A 15,116-nucleotide genomic window follows, 5' to 3' on the forward strand; every position below is an offset into this window, starting at 1 on the left:
AATGCAGGTACAACACATTCTCCTCCCCAAACACACCGGCCTGATCAAGTCTTTTTGAGCAGCAACTTTCCTGCCGTCCATCTTCTCCACCCATTCTGTGGCCTTAGATGTGTGTGGTGTCCTGTCCAGGGGGAGCTGGCTGTATCTCTTCAAGCTCACTGATGACATTAGCAATATATGGACGCTCCTGGGGATTTACCACCATTGTAGAGGAGAGGAGACGTTCCAAGGCAGGCGAGTACCTGAAACGTTAGGCGCTTAGCATAGGCTCCTCCTTGGATTAAGGGCAACTACAACCCATAATGTTCCCCCTTCCCCAACTTACCTGGTATTCTGGGGCACGGTGATGTGGTTTTGCACAGCCAAGGCCACACTGTCGCCCTTTTGGAAGATCATGTCATAAGGCCCCTCGCCAAACATCATGCAGTACAGAACGCAGCCTAAGGACTGACATGTAGGGTGAGAGAGTATGGAGCAGAGTTTTGGCCCCAGAAGGGGATGTACATCAATTGCACGAAGGCAGGACCTTCTCCCCCACCCCTGAGAACTTGCTGGTCCTTACCCAGATGTCAGTACGTTCATCAATGATGCATTCACGTTCAACAGTGAACAGCTCTGGTGCTCGATAGGAGATGGTACAACGCTGGGTAGCCCAATCCTGTGAAATGGAGGGAAGGGGAACAGAATTTGGAGTCTCCAGTGGAGCCACAGAAAGGCAAAGCTTTAGTCCCAACCCTGAATTGTTCCTGAAACACAGGATGTTAAGAAGCAACAGTACCATGAAAAAATTAACATAGTAAAAGCAACCTTAGAGGGAAAAGGATAGAGACCCAAAGGGGGAGGCCAGCCACAAAGAGTGAGACAGAAATCTCTGGCTCTCTCCTTGCCCACAGGACTGTCAGTTTAGAAATATTCCAGACACTTGAAATGGTTTTCAACTTAATAATTCATAAAGCTCTTCTTCCAAAGAGATGCCCCTTTTTACTTTCTTACTGGTTGTTTGAAACCACACCACACTGGGACATCTTGAAGGAAGACAGAAGCTGCTGTAAACAGTTCCTTCTCTTGGAACTAGGCACAAGTCTGCTTGGTAGTTGATCCCAACTTGTGGCTCAGGGATGCCAGCATAAACAGTCTAAGGGATCATACTAATGAATAAAGCTGCCTTAGTATTAGACCATTAGTCATCCAGCCCAATACCGTTTGCTCCCTTTGGCAGTATCTACATTATTATATTATAAAATGGATTTCAATAGGGAGAAGTGTAAAGTACTTCACTTAGGCAGAAACAACATAAGGCACAGGTACAGGATGGGAGATAGTTGGCTTGACAACAGTACATGTGAAAGAGACCTGGGAGTCTTAGTGGAACACAAACTGAACATGAGTCAACAGTGTGATATGGCGGCGAAGAAGGCCAATGCAATTCTGGGCTGCATCAATAGGAGTATTGTGACTAGATCAAGGGAAGTAATACTACCACTGTATTCTGCATTGGTCAGACCTCACTTGGAATGTTGTGTCCAGTTTTGGGCTCCACAATTTAAGAAGGATATTGACAAGTTGGAGAGTGTCCAGAGGAAGGCGACCAGAATGGTCAGAGGTCTGGAATCCATGCCCTGTGAGGAGAGACTTAGGGAGTTGGGTTTGTTTAGTTTGAAGAGAAGGTTGAGGGGAGACATGATAGCCATGTTTAAATATTTGAAGGTATGTCATGTTGATGAGGGAACTAGCTTGTTCTCTGTTGCTCCAGAGACTAGGACATGGAGTAATGGATTTAAACTAAGAGAAAAGCGATTCCACCTAAACATTAGGAAGAATTTTCTGACGGTGAGGGCTGTTCGACGGTGGAATGCGCTGCCTCGGAGGGTGGTGGAGTCCCCAGCTTTGGAGGTCTTTAAGCAGAGGCTAGATGGCCATCTGTCAGGAGTGCTTTGATTGTGGGATCCTGCATGGCGGGGGGAGGATTGGGGTCACTGGGGATGTGGGGGGAGGTAGTTGTTAATTTCCTGCATTGTGCAGGGGGTTGGACTAGATGACCCTGGTGGTCCCTTCCAACTCTATGATTCTAAGGTTTGTTCCCAGCCCTGACAATCAAGACTGTTTGAACTGGAGAGCCTGGGACCTTCTCCATATGAAGCATGTGTGCTGCCACTAAGCTATTACTCCTCTCTAAGATTTCCCACACTTCAGAACAAAAAGCTGAACTGTGTCACATCTACCTCAAGCAAACCATCTACCCACAGTGGAGAGAATGCCTGCTGTTGTAATTAATCTAGAAATTTTTTTCCCAATTTTGCTGGAACTGTTCTCCTACCCTATGGATGCAGGATATTTATCTCTTTACAATAGATCACTTGTACCTGGACAGACATGGCCTCCCGGGAATTCCGCACCTCAATGCGTGCCTGATTCATGGAACCCAGGTCCATCAGCAATGGCTGGTCATCATCATCCAGTAGCACATTTGTAGGTTTCACATCTCTGGGAAAGGAAGCGTAGGAAACTATTTATCCAGTTCCCCCTGGGGTCTCCTCTTGTTTTAAACTGAACCTCAAGTCTTTTCTGGCCCCAGCTTGGCCTTCCCCTGTTAATAACACTGCCAGCAATACTCAGTGCCATCCTGTGGCTCTTTGCCTTTGCAAACTACTCTTTGCAATGCCCCCAACACTAACACACAGTCAGTCACCATCTCATCCCTAATCCCTCCCTCCCTCCACACACACTTGAGCTATTCTCTTCATGCAAACATGCCAGGCTTTCCATCCAGGCCCAGATTCTCACCTGTGTGCATAGCCCTTGTTATGGATGGCCTGTAGGCCCCGGCAGATACCATGAAGGATGGCAAGGATCCGCTCCTCAGGCATGAAGACACCTTTATCTCTCAGACCTTCAATCTCTTGCCAAAGGGTCCCTCTCTGTCAAGAGAAGCCTGGGTGACTAGGATAGCACACATTTCTCCAAAATCCTCATGCAACAGGAAGATCCTCTACCAGTAGACATTGCCATCTGTTACCATGTGCCAAAGGCAGATTTAATATATGAGGGAGACCCAGGCCATACATGCCCCTCATTATCAGAGATGCAAAAAAGAGTGGGATTCCTACACATTAGCACCCTGTTCCTTCCCCCCTGTCAGTGAGGGCACTCAGTCGGACCCGGGATGAATAAGCTCCGTGCTCATTCCCCCCCCTTTCCGATCCCATGGGAAAAGGGTCATTTGTGATATATTATAAAACATTTTCTGCGTTAAAAATAATTGCAAAATATCGTTCAGTTATTCTACTTGTGTCATATTAATGTTCTATTATGTAAAAATCCGGAATTTACTTAACAGTTAGTTAAAACATAGAAGATAAAACTTAGCCTATTATATAAGGTTAAGCCAGCGTACTTCGTTCAATTAGTTGCAATTCATATAAGTATAGAATGACGCCCACTTATCATCAAACTGCTCTGTTGATTCACTAAACTTTAAATTTAACTCGAAAGTCATCTTAGCCATACTGGCATATTCCAACAGTTTTTCTTTCCAGTCTTCTGTTTCGGGTATATGAGTTTGTTTCCAGGTTCTTGCCAGAACTATTCTGGCTGCAGTTGTAGCATATTTGAAAACGTCCTGAAATTTTAAAGGCAGGTTTGGTGACACTATACTAAGTAAAATTTAGAATCAAATGTTATCTTGGTATCTAACATCAGCTGGAGTTCACGATGAATTTTTTTCCAATATATTTGTAATTTTGGACATGTCCACCAAACATGGAAGTAGGAGCCATCCGTGTCTTGACATTTCCAGCAGGCGCCTCTTTTTCCGGAAGTGGTCATCTGGGAAAGCATATTGGGAGTCAAATACCATCTATAAAATGTCTTATACCAATTTTCTTTCACTTCTTGGCACACAGTATATTTCATTTCGGAAGTGCAGAGTTTTCCCCATAAATCCATATTGATCATTTCTCCAAAGTTTTGCATCCATTTTATCATATTGATCTTCACTTGTTCTTCTTCTGTATCATATTTCAAAAGAAGCTTATAAATTTTTCCTAATAAATGAGAGTCATTTTTGGATATTGTTTGCTCAAATTCTGTTAGTTCATGAAATGGCCGGGGGTATAAGCAGTCTTTTTGACCTCAGTTGTAGATAGGTCAGCCAATTCAATTTTTGAAATTTTTCTTGAAGTTTAATCAGGCTCTTAATTTCTCCTGTGGGCTCTATCATTTGATTGTAGGTAAAGTGAACACCTGGTTTCAGTGTGACGTTATCATGATAAGCTTCGATTGGCGACATTATAGATGGTGGAGAAGAACTTATTCTCTTTTTGTATTTTTTCCACACTTTCAATAACGCTATTTTAACATCGCAGTCTTCTGGTGCTTTGTCTTTTTGAATTTTTATTGTAGAATCCCACAGCGCTTTATGAAAACCTTGTCCGAGATCCGCTCGTTCTAGAATAACATGTCTAGATTTAGGATATTTTATCCATTCTGTAATCCAGGTTAGACAGGCTGCATGGAAGTATAATTTGAGATTGGGTAATGCCAATCCTCCTCTTTTCTTGTAGCACTTTAAATCTAATTCTCGGTTTTTTTCCATTCCAGACAAATCGATTGATTTGTTTTTGCCAACTTTCTATTGTTCTGTCAAGGATGTCAATCGGCAAAAATTGAAATAAAAAATTCAGTCTAGGAAGTACGTTCATCTTAATTGCCGATATCCTTCCCAACCAAGAAATATTCATTTTAGACCATAAACTCAGGTCTTTTTCTATTTCTCCCCAGACTTTCAAATAGTTTGGCCTTAAAAGTGTCTTGTATTGTGAAGATATGTTAACACCCAAATATTTAACTGATTCTTTGGCAATTTGACAACCAGTAAGTTCTTCGATATGCTTGTCTTCATCAATTGTAGTATTAAAAGTCATAATTTTCGTCTTTGTTTTGTTCAATTTATAACCGGAATACTTTGCATATTCCATGATGTGGTTGTAAACATTTGGGAGTGTTCGCCCAGGATTCTGACAGATTAGCACGACGTCATCTGCATAGCTTTTAATTTTGTGTTCTTCGTTTCCTATTGTGAGACCTTTAATCTTTGGATCGTTTCTTATATGGTTCGAAAGAACCTCCATTGATAAATCAAAAAGAAGTGGAGAAAGTGGACAGCCTTGTCTTGTGCCTTTTGTAATAGTAAATTCTGTTGATAATGAACCATTGATCAAAAGACGAGGTATCAGTTTGGGCCAGCACGGTGAGGAACACCTGGCCTTGGCTGGTGAAAAACTTGGAGCAGGCTAAGGAAAGGTACAAGGCGCAAGCAGACAAACACCGAGTGCCTCATTGGGAGTTAAAGGTTGGGGGGAAGGTGTACCTCTCCACCAAAAATCTCAGGTCGCTACGTCCGTGCAAAAAGCTGAGTCAAAAATTCGTGGGGCCGTTCCCAATCTCCCGAGTTATCAATGAGGTTACCGTGGAGTTGGAACTGCCAAAGACCTTACAGGGCGTGCATCCGGTATTTCATGTAAGTCTGTTGAAGCCCTTCGTACCGGCACCGGAATGGCACCCCGAACCCGCGGCGGCCGCCCCAATCATGGTACAAGGGGAACAGCACTTTGAGATCTCCAGGGTGTTAGACTCTTGAGTACGAAGGGGCCAGCTGGAGTATCTCGTGCATTGGAAACACCTGAACTCCAGTCACGATGAGTGGGTTTCCGCTATGCACGTACAAGCCCCCACCCTGGTGGCGGAGTTTCATCGGCAGTACCCCGCCAAACCGAGAAACTCCGGGGAGGGGTCTTTGGGGAGGCGGAGTGTCAGTGAGGGCACCCAGTCGGACCCGGGATGAATAAGCTCCGTGCTCATTCCCCCCCCTTTCCGATCCCATGGGAAAAGGGACGGAGACTGGGAACTGTAACACCTCCACTTCAAAGCCTTCCCGTTGTAAACCAGAGATCGACTTTCCTAGTGTCATTCCTAACACCTTGTGGAAGCTTCAAAGAAACTTGATGTTTTTGCATTTCAAAGTCTACTTGTAATTCTTTGTATGTTCTATATATGCTGTGTCTTGTCTTTGCCTTGCTATTCTGTCGTTTAATTTCTCAAGGATATTGATCTCATATGCTTCTCTGAAATAAACTTTAAACCCTCTGTAACCTCTGGAGTGAAGTTTATGCTACTGGAATGCTACGAGGTGCTGAAACCCTGACACCCCATCCCAATAACCAATATATGGTTATGTAAGATGGTATCCATCACTGTATCCAACACTACGTAAGACAGTATCCATCACTGTCTTACATAGTGTTGATGCTACCACCTTCCCGAGCACTCACCTTAAGGAAGGGCAACAGGAGCCAGGCCTCATATTTGGATCCCCTCTCCACCATGTCATGCGAATGCAGGGGCAGGATGTTGGGATGGTCAAAAAGCAGGTGCATCTCCACTTCGTGCATGGCCTCCTGGCGATCATCTTTGTCATGGCATATGATGCGTTTGAGTGCATAGAAATGCCCATCGTGCAACCCTTCTACAAGGTCCACATAGCTAAAACCACTGGGTGGGGTGAAGGGGAATGTCAAATACAGAATGGACAACTTGACAAGGGAAGAATGATTACAGTAGAAACATACAGAATCCAGATAGCTTACTTTCCCATTCAACTATGTACCCAACAAGGCAGCTAATAGTTAAAACAAAACATCATAATACACATCATTAAACATATCACAAAAAAGCAAAAATAAAATACATATTAAAGCACACAAAACAGTAATTAAAACACAGGACAGGAAGGAGCATGAACGTTGTGGAACAAATGCATGGCTCTGCCCCTTAACAAAGCTTTCACAAATAGCTTAAAAGCATATTGCAGTTCAACAGGCCGGATAATAACCAGGGAGCTCAGCCTTGCACAGAATAACTCTCTAGTCCAGGGATGTCGAACTCAATTGTTACGAGGGCTGGATATGACAAAAATGCCACTTGGTCGGGCCAGGACATGCCTTGCCAGCCCAGATCAAGAGTGGGGGGGGGGGTAACTACCTTGGCTGGCTCACAGGCCAGATAAAAGCTCTCAAGGGGCCAGATCCGGCCCGTGAGCCTTATGTGTGACACTCCTGCTCTAGTCCATTGGGGACAATGACTGTGGGACAAACCACCCCAGATCCTGAAGCCTCCTGCAGTTTCTTCAGAAACCATGAGTCATGTCAGACTCGTGTAACTGTCAGATTCGAGATGCTGGGCTGCAAACACTCTTTGTCTGATAGTTCAGTGTTGCACACATCTAAAAGTTCACCTAAAGGTGAAGGAGAATCTCTCTTTGCCTGAGCTGCTCAGGGAAAATAAGCAGCAGCAGGTTCAAGCTGCAGTTAAAGCAAGTTTTGATTACACATCATGAATGAACTTTCCAATGGTAATGAATGACTTCACTAGGGAGTGAATTGAACAGGCAAGTTGTGACATCACCCTCTGTGGAAGGATCTGCAGCTCAATCCTATGCATTACTTAGAAGTAATATTGAGTTCAGGAGGGAAGGCAGCATGGTGTAGCCCTGATCTCATCAGATCTTGGAAGCTAAGCAAGGTTGGTACTTGGATGGGAGACTGACAAGAAAGAGTCTGCAATGACAAATCACCTCCACTTCTCACTTGCCTTGAAAGCCCCTTGTGGGGTCACTATACCTGGGTTGCAACTAGATGGCACTTACGTATGTAACAATAAGTTCAAAGGTACAGCAGGAATAGGACTGCAACCTTAAGAGAAGTTTGCACAGCCATATTTTGGGGATCATTTCCATGAAGATAATATTTTCCCCATAGTAAACAGGACTAGATGGCCCCTGAAGCATCACCCAACTCAATCATTTACAAACAAAGTTCATTGTGCAAGACAACATGTGAAAACCTAATTCTATACTCACCCCTCCCCAAGCCTATGGATTAAAAGGTAACGTTTGTCATTGATGGTGATGACTGCCCTGGAGCAGGTACACAGGGCGTGGCCCATGATGGCTGCTTCAACATCCTTTAGGCCCTACAGAAGACAAGAGAGCAAACTGCAGAAACACAGAGATGGAAAGGACCAAAAGGCAAATTAGTCCAACTCTTTCCCCCAAATATTGAATTGTTTAACTACCAACTTCCCCATACAAGCATAACATAAAAGAGCCGTACTGGATCAGATCAGTGGTCTGTCTAGTTTACTTTTTTTTAATAATATTTTTTTATTATTTTTCACAATATATAAACACACAGTTCAACAATTACGGTAATAAAAATCATCAGAAACGGTAAAAAACAATGAATTATTGTTGAAAATACAAATATATTTGAATAAAATATAAGAACTTCCCCTTCATCTCCATCTACCTCATTATAAATTTGTATACTCTCTTGTATAAGGTTCTAATCCTAATATTGTCACGTACATATAGATAAATTTTTGTATCCAAATCAAATAAAATAAATTCATGTTATCAGATCATATATAACTATCATCCGTCTTGAAATCAATCTGATTATAACTATATATTTTAATATAAAAGCATCCCTAATAATAGTAAAAAAATGGATTAGATCAATGAGGAACCCTTGAATTCCCCCATTTGAAGTTCATTTTCACAATAAGTTCTCCATGCCTCCCATTCTCCCATAAATTGCATATTATCTTTTTGATTTATCAGTGCTGTAAGTTTTGCCATTTCCACCAGTTCCAGCATTTTTTGTATCCAGTCTTTTTTGTCTGGAATGTCCGTTGATTTCCATTTAGTTGCATAAATCAATCTTGCAGCAGTGGTGGAATAGATTAAGAATGATCTCTGAGTCAAAATAAAATCTGGTATCATACTAAGTAACATCATCTCCGGTGTTTTAGGTATATTGTTCTGTATTATCAATCTTATTTCATTGTAGATCATGTCCCAAAAGTTTTTTGCTTTGTCACAGGTTCACCACATATGGTGGAATGAACCTATTTCTATATTGCACTTCCAACACTTTGGGGACATTGATTTGTAGATTGTTAACATCTTTTTAAGCGTTAAATACCACCTATACATCATTTTGTAGATATTTTCTCTTAATGATTGAGCAAAAATAAGTTTCATGTCTCGTGACCAAAGTCTTTCCCATTTATCCAATAATAAATGGATAATAAATCCAATAATAAATTTATCCACCGTCTGTGCCCAGGTAATCATAGTAGGTTTAATCCGTTCTTGCTCACAATAAATTTCCAATAGTAATTTATACATCTTGGATATAAGGTGGTCATTTGTAGCCAATAAACGTTTTTGGAAAGTTGATTTATTTTTGGAGAATCCTGTTTTCAAATCCTGAATAAAAACAGAGTTAATCTGGTGATATTGAAACCAGGTCAAGAGGTCTTTTACTTCCTCATAGTCTTTCAGTGAGCATTTATTACCTTCCCACTTTAAAAGGTCCTGGTACGTAATAAACTGTGTGGGCCTGAGTGGTCGTAATGTTAACATTTTTTGTGATGATATCCACATTGGTGTCTTTGGTTCGAGGAGATGTTTGTATTTCTGCCATGTTCTAAATAAAGAGGATTTAATTCTATGTTGCTAAAATGATGTATGCATTTTTATTTTATCATACCGCAGATAGCCATGCCATCCACTTCTATTATCGAAACCCTCGTGGTCTGTCTAGTTTACCATCCAGTTTCACAGAGTGACCACTGTTGCCATGGAGGACTGACAAACAGGGCACAGAGACTAAGGCCTTCCCCTAATATTACCTCTCAGCTCTAGTACTCATAAATTTACTGCCTCTGGATGTGAAGGTTGCATAAAGACCTTGATTTCCTCACTCACTATAGGTGCTAATGTCTCAGCATGACCCACACTTCACAGATGTCAATCCATTCAGTTGTATCTTTATATGGTCTCTATACTGCCCTACTGAATCTACTTAACATGTCTCACATGGTATTTTCCATAATTGGATTTTAGGTTAATCCTACCTTGCCTGTCTATTAACAGTCGGGACTTGTTCTTACCCCCTTGGAATGGATTGATCATTCTTTGATTGGCTCTTGTTTTAGACTGGCCACTGCATGTAACTTTTTAGTTTTAGGTGCAAGTAAGTTGATCAAAGCACTAGGGAAGACAAACTCTCCACTGTCAATAGTGGGTCTGCCTGATTGGGTGGGTGGGTGGCAGGCATGGATTTGTTTCCAACTTCAAATACTGCAGTCACTCAGATGATTAATCAAAACACGTTTCCCCCATTTTTATTTATTTTTATTAATATCAAATTTTATATACTATAACACAAAAAGAAGAAAACATACAATAAGAAAGATTAACAAAACTTAGTTCAGTGTACAAGTTTCACCTCAGTGTTCTCATTTCCTTGAAGTGCTGTAAGTTTTATCATTCAATAAACCTCTTTTCATTTGGCTCATTAATTTCAGGAGACTCTTAAGCAAAACACATTTTAAAAGTAAATGGCAAGACTGTGTGTTGATGGGGGATAGAACATAACTTCAGTTTCCCAAAATCTTATCGCTAGTTACAGTGGTCTATTATTATGCCCCAAAGAACTAGAAGGGGGAAAGGCATCATTCAGATGAGCAGGAGAAGGAGTGAGATCCCTCCTCTACCCACTCCCAGAACAGGTTTGCTATGTTGCACACAAATCACAAGGAAACCCAAGCCATAACACCAACTTAATTATACAAACAGACTACGTGGATCCTGAGTGGGAGTGGAAACGTTTAAATCACTGATAATTAGAGGTATGCTGTTGTTGACAACATTTTACACCTTGAAAATAAAGGTAGTACAGCTGCATTTCTGTCATCTGCCCAGATACCTTGTAAACCTTTGTAAATTAAGCGCTGGTAAAAACTGCTGCTGGTAATTTGGATAAGGGGTCCTAATAAAGTCCATTCCGTTCTCTTCCCCCACCCCACCCTTTTGCAGTTGACAAGCACAACTCATCTGACAAACGAGCAAATCGCGGCTTCCCCATCACACCAAAGGAAAGCCACCTGCGGAGCCTCCTGGGGAAGGGGACGGCCCCCCACCTTTCAGGGCTTACTTTCAGAAAAACGGGCGACCCCCCCCTTTCCTCTTTTTCCAAATCGGTAACCGGCTGGAGCAATACACTCTACACATGCTCAGAGGCGCCGTCACTTGCCACACGTCACGTCACGCGTGTCCCTGAGCTAAGCCCCGCCATTGGAGCAAGTTTCCCGAGTCGAAGCCCGGTTCAAACCGAGAGAAACCACCGCCCCGAGGAAACGGGCCCCCCCCCGCCGCCCTTCCCCGAGAGGCTGGAGGCGGGGGGCGGGGAGGTGGGGCCGCCACGACCCCCTGGGGCGCGAAGGGAAGGCGACTCACCCGGACGCCACGCAGCCCGGGCCAGGCGAGCGGAGGCTTCCCGCGACAAAAACCGCCGGCGCTGCGGCAGGCGTCATCACTCCGCGCCGCGTGGGTGGGCCGCAGCGCCGCTCACCGCAAAAGGTTGCGTAGCAACCGACGGAAGGGGCGAGGCGGCGGGGGGGTGGAGGGGAACCACGGAGCAGGGAAGGAAGGCCGCGGGTGGGTCGACAGGGGGGCCGCCAGGTCCCGCCTCGCCATCGGCGGGGGGTTTTGGGGGCGGAGCCTGAGGAGGGCGGGGTTTGGGCGAGGGGAGGGGCTTCAGTGCCCCCAAATCTCCAGGAACCCCCCCCCCAACCCCGGAGTTGGCAGCCCGAAGTCTGGGCGGCGGGAGGGCGGGCCTGGGCCCGGGACCTCGCGGCCCTCCTGCCTGCCTGCTTGCCTGCCTGGTGAAAAGGGCCCGGCTGCTGGCCGTGCTGGGCTCAGGGGAGGGGCCGAGCAGCCCCCCCCCACCTTTGCTGAGCCTGCGGGGTTTCCCAAACGCTGAGGACGTTGCGGGGTCGCCCTCCCCCTCTCCCCCCCACGAGGGCCAGACAGAGAGCAGCGGGCAGTTTGCCAGCCAAGCGCCGTCCTGTGGGGGGAGGCGGGAGTGGGCGGGCGGGGCTGGCCCTGCCGATGCACGCAAGGGCCCCCCAGCACGTCCTGCTCCGCGGGGTGGGGGGTGGGTGGGGGTGGGGATGAGCCGGGTCTGGGCTGTTGCTCGGGGCGGGGGGGGGGAAGCCAGTGGATACCGCTGGTGGGCACCACGTTGGGGGTTGCTGCTTCTGCCTCTTTTGCACATGGACATCATCTGGAGCGATCTTCTTTCCCAAAAAAGATGCTCCTTGCCTGTAACCTGATTACTTTGGGTAAAACCATTTTAATGGGCTGAAACAATTGCTCTCCTTTAAGGAACTATGCAAAATAATCTGTCCACAGGACAGGAGCAGTACTGAGCCTTCCAACCTTCAACATCATCTTGTTCTAAATTAATCTGGTCAGACTGGATTCAGATATGGGCATGCACTTAATAAGCCCTAGGTTTCCAGTTATAGGACATAACCTGGCAAGAAGGACACCTCAGCAATGTTTTTGGTTCGTATTAGGTATGGCACACAAATAAAAATATTACTAGACAATCTTGCCTATATTTTATATGTTTATTAAAATAATTATTTACACTGGTAGGATAATACCATCCATTGATTATCCACCAAGACCAGCTCTTCCAAAGATTTCTGGTGGTACTGTCTATACTGGGGAACTCCATTCTCAACCAATAGTTCCTAAAGCAATATAAAATAGCAATTAAAAATAAAAGCAGCAAAAATGATATACCAGCTTAAAAAACATAGATCTCTAAAAAGGACCAGCAAAGGAATATAGTCAACAACAAAACCAGCATAAAACAACACAAAGAGTCACCAACTGAACAAATATGAAGCAAGGGAAATGAGATGATAGCAAAAAGCCTCGGTGAAAAGAGAGGATGTTAGTGTTGCCGAACACTGGATAGACAAAGGCATCAGATGAATACCTATGAGTACTGAGTTGCAGAGACAAATCTATTTTTCTCAGAAGTAAGCCTTATTGAGTTCAGTGAGCTTATTCCCTAACAAAAGTGCATGTAATTAAAGTTTCAAAATCAAATAGACTATATAACGAAGCAGAAGATGGAGAAGCTCTATTCTGTCAGACAAAACAAGACCAGGAGCCGACTGTGGTACAGATCATGAATTGTTAATATCGAAAATCAAGATACAGCTTAAGAGAACAAAATATTCATAGCACCAAAATACAATCTTTTTTTAAAAAAAATTATTGATTTTATAATGAAACATACAAATAATAATAATAAAATCATAATCCAGTACAACAACAAAAAACATAAAATACAAAAACATATACAGAGCACTAATACGCTACGAATACGCTACGAATACATTATTGTTTACTATCTTTACTTTTAGAAAAGCCTATAGTGCCCTAAACCCTACCACCCACCACTGTGCCCTTCATCACTGGACTTCCGGCGAAGTGTTATGACAATATATAAAAACCTATTATTATAATCATTAATTAAAAATCACATTGAACTATAATTAATTAACTATACCTTTAAAATCAATTTTTGCCAATTCATCCCAATATGCGGCAGCCTTTAACCATGTATGTTTAAATTCATCCATATCTTTACCATGTAAAGAATCTGTAATTTTGGCCATCCGCATATACATCCATAGTTTTTCTTTCCACTCTTTAATTGAAGGTTTATTTATTTGCTTCCATTTTTTAGCAATTTTAATTCTTGCTGCAGCAAAGCTGTATTGACAATCTAAGCAATATTCCGGAAGAGTTTAAAGACCATGTAAGGAACAGATTTGCATTACTGAGTTCAAGTGAATGTAAACATGACCAACTGTGGGTGGAAACTAAAGATATTATCAAGGAAGAAGACTATTCCTGTAGCCAAAAGAAAAGAAAAACCTCAATGGATGTCTGAGGAAGCTCTTAAAATTGCCAGAGATAAATGAGAAGCAAAAGTAGGTGACAGAAATAGAATCAAAAGTTCCAGCGACTCGCACGTAGAGACAAAGAGACCTATTATAATGACCAGTGTAAAGAAATAGAAGAGAACAACAAATAAGGAAGATCAAGAGATCTGTTCCACAAGATCCAAGAAATCAAAGGGAAATTTGAAGCAAATTTGAAACAATGGCCCACAGATGGGAAACGATCGATTTACATTCCAATTCCCAAGAAAGGAGACATCAAAGATTGCAGCAACTATCGGACCATTGCATTAATTTCTCATGCAAGTAAAGTGATGCTCAAAATCTTACAGCAAAGGCTGTTACCATATATGGAACGAGAAATGCCTGATGTTCAAGCTGGTTTCAGAAAAGGAAGAGGCACTAGAGATCATATTGCAAATATATGCTGATTACTGGAGCATACGAGAGAATTTCAGAAGAAAATCAGCTTGTGTTTCATAATTACAGCAAAGCTTTTGACTGTGTGGATAATGAAAAGCTATGGTTGGTTTTAAAGGAAATGGGTGTGCCACTACATCTGATCGTTTTGATGCGCAACCTGTACTCTGGACAAGAGGCCACAGTTAGAACAGAATATGAAGAAACGGAATGGTTTCCAATTGGCAAAGGTGTCAGACAAGGATGTAGTTTATCTCCCTATCTCTTCAATCTATATGCAGAACATATAATTAGGAAAGCTGGATTAGATTTAGATGAAGGTGGAGTGAAAATTGGAGGGAGGAACATTAATAATTTGAGATATGCTGATGACACTACATTATTGGCAGAAAATAGTGAAGATTTGAAACGACTACTGCTGAAAGTTAAAAGAGAAAGTGCCAAAGCAGGACTACAGCTGAACATCAAGAAAACAAAAGTAATGACTACAGGAGAATTACACAACTTTAAGGTTGATAATAAGGAAATTGAGATTGTTCAAGACTTTCTATTCCTTGGCTCCACCATCAACCAAAAGGGAGACTGCAGCCAAGAAATCAGAAGGAGATTGAGACTGGGAAGGGCAGCCATGAAGGAGCTAGAAAAGATTTTGAAGTGTAAGGATGTGTCACTGGCCACCAAGACTAGATTAATTCATGCCATCGTATTCCCTATTACTATGTGTGGGTGTGAAAGCTGGACAGTGAAGAAAGCTGATAGGAAGAAAATAGATTCCTTTGAAATGTGTTGGAGGAGAGTGTTAC

The 15,116-nt window shown here is 43.0% G+C and overlaps 1 protein-coding gene across 2 annotated transcripts; it reads right to left on the bottom strand.

Moving 5' to 3' along the window:
* Positions 1 to 26: 26 nt before the first annotated feature.
* Positions 27 to 10,110, bottom strand: STK16 (serine/threonine kinase 16). 2 transcript variants are annotated; one of them, XM_056851601.1, is made up of 8 exons: positions 10,015 to 10,110; positions 7,916 to 8,028; positions 6,330 to 6,549; positions 2,785 to 2,918; positions 2,397 to 2,484; positions 563 to 658; positions 326 to 447; positions 27 to 242 (listed from the first exon to the last, which is right to left on the bottom strand). In XM_056851601.1, exons 2-8 carry the CDS (start codon positions 7,999 to 8,001, stop codon positions 104 to 106), a joined length of 885 nt encoding a protein of 294 aa, XP_056707579.1. In that variant the 5' UTR covers positions 8,002 to 8,028; positions 10,015 to 10,110; the 3' UTR covers positions 27 to 103. The 2 variants fall into 2 exon arrangements, with proteins under 2 accessions (XP_056707579.1, XP_056707578.1); XM_056851600.1 differs by having other exon boundaries at positions 2,364 to 2,484.
* Positions 10,111 to 15,116: the final 5,006 nt, after the last annotated feature.

Source organism: Euleptes europaea, chromosome 6, assembly GCF_029931775.1.
Source record: "Euleptes europaea isolate rEulEur1 chromosome 6, rEulEur1.hap1, whole genome shotgun sequence".
Lineage (NCBI taxonomy): Eukaryota > Metazoa > Chordata > Lepidosauria > Squamata > Sphaerodactylidae > Euleptes > Euleptes europaea.

What these genes read in the sequence shown, in the direction of transcription:
- STK16 (XM_056851600.1), bottom strand. Translation starts at nt 8,001, where the DNA reads ATGGGCCACGCCCTGTGTACCTGCTCCAGGGCAGTCATCACCATCAAT. An exon ending in ATCCATAGGCTTGGGGAGGG is followed by an intron (nt 6,550 to 7,915) that starts GTGAGTATAGAA and finishes CACCCCACCCAG; the next exon opens with TGGTTTTAGCTATGTGGACC. An exon ending in ACCGTGCCCCAGAATACCAG is followed by an intron (nt 243 to 325) that starts GTAAGTTGGGGA and finishes CTAACGTTTCAG; the next exon opens with GTACTCGCCTGCCTTGGAAC.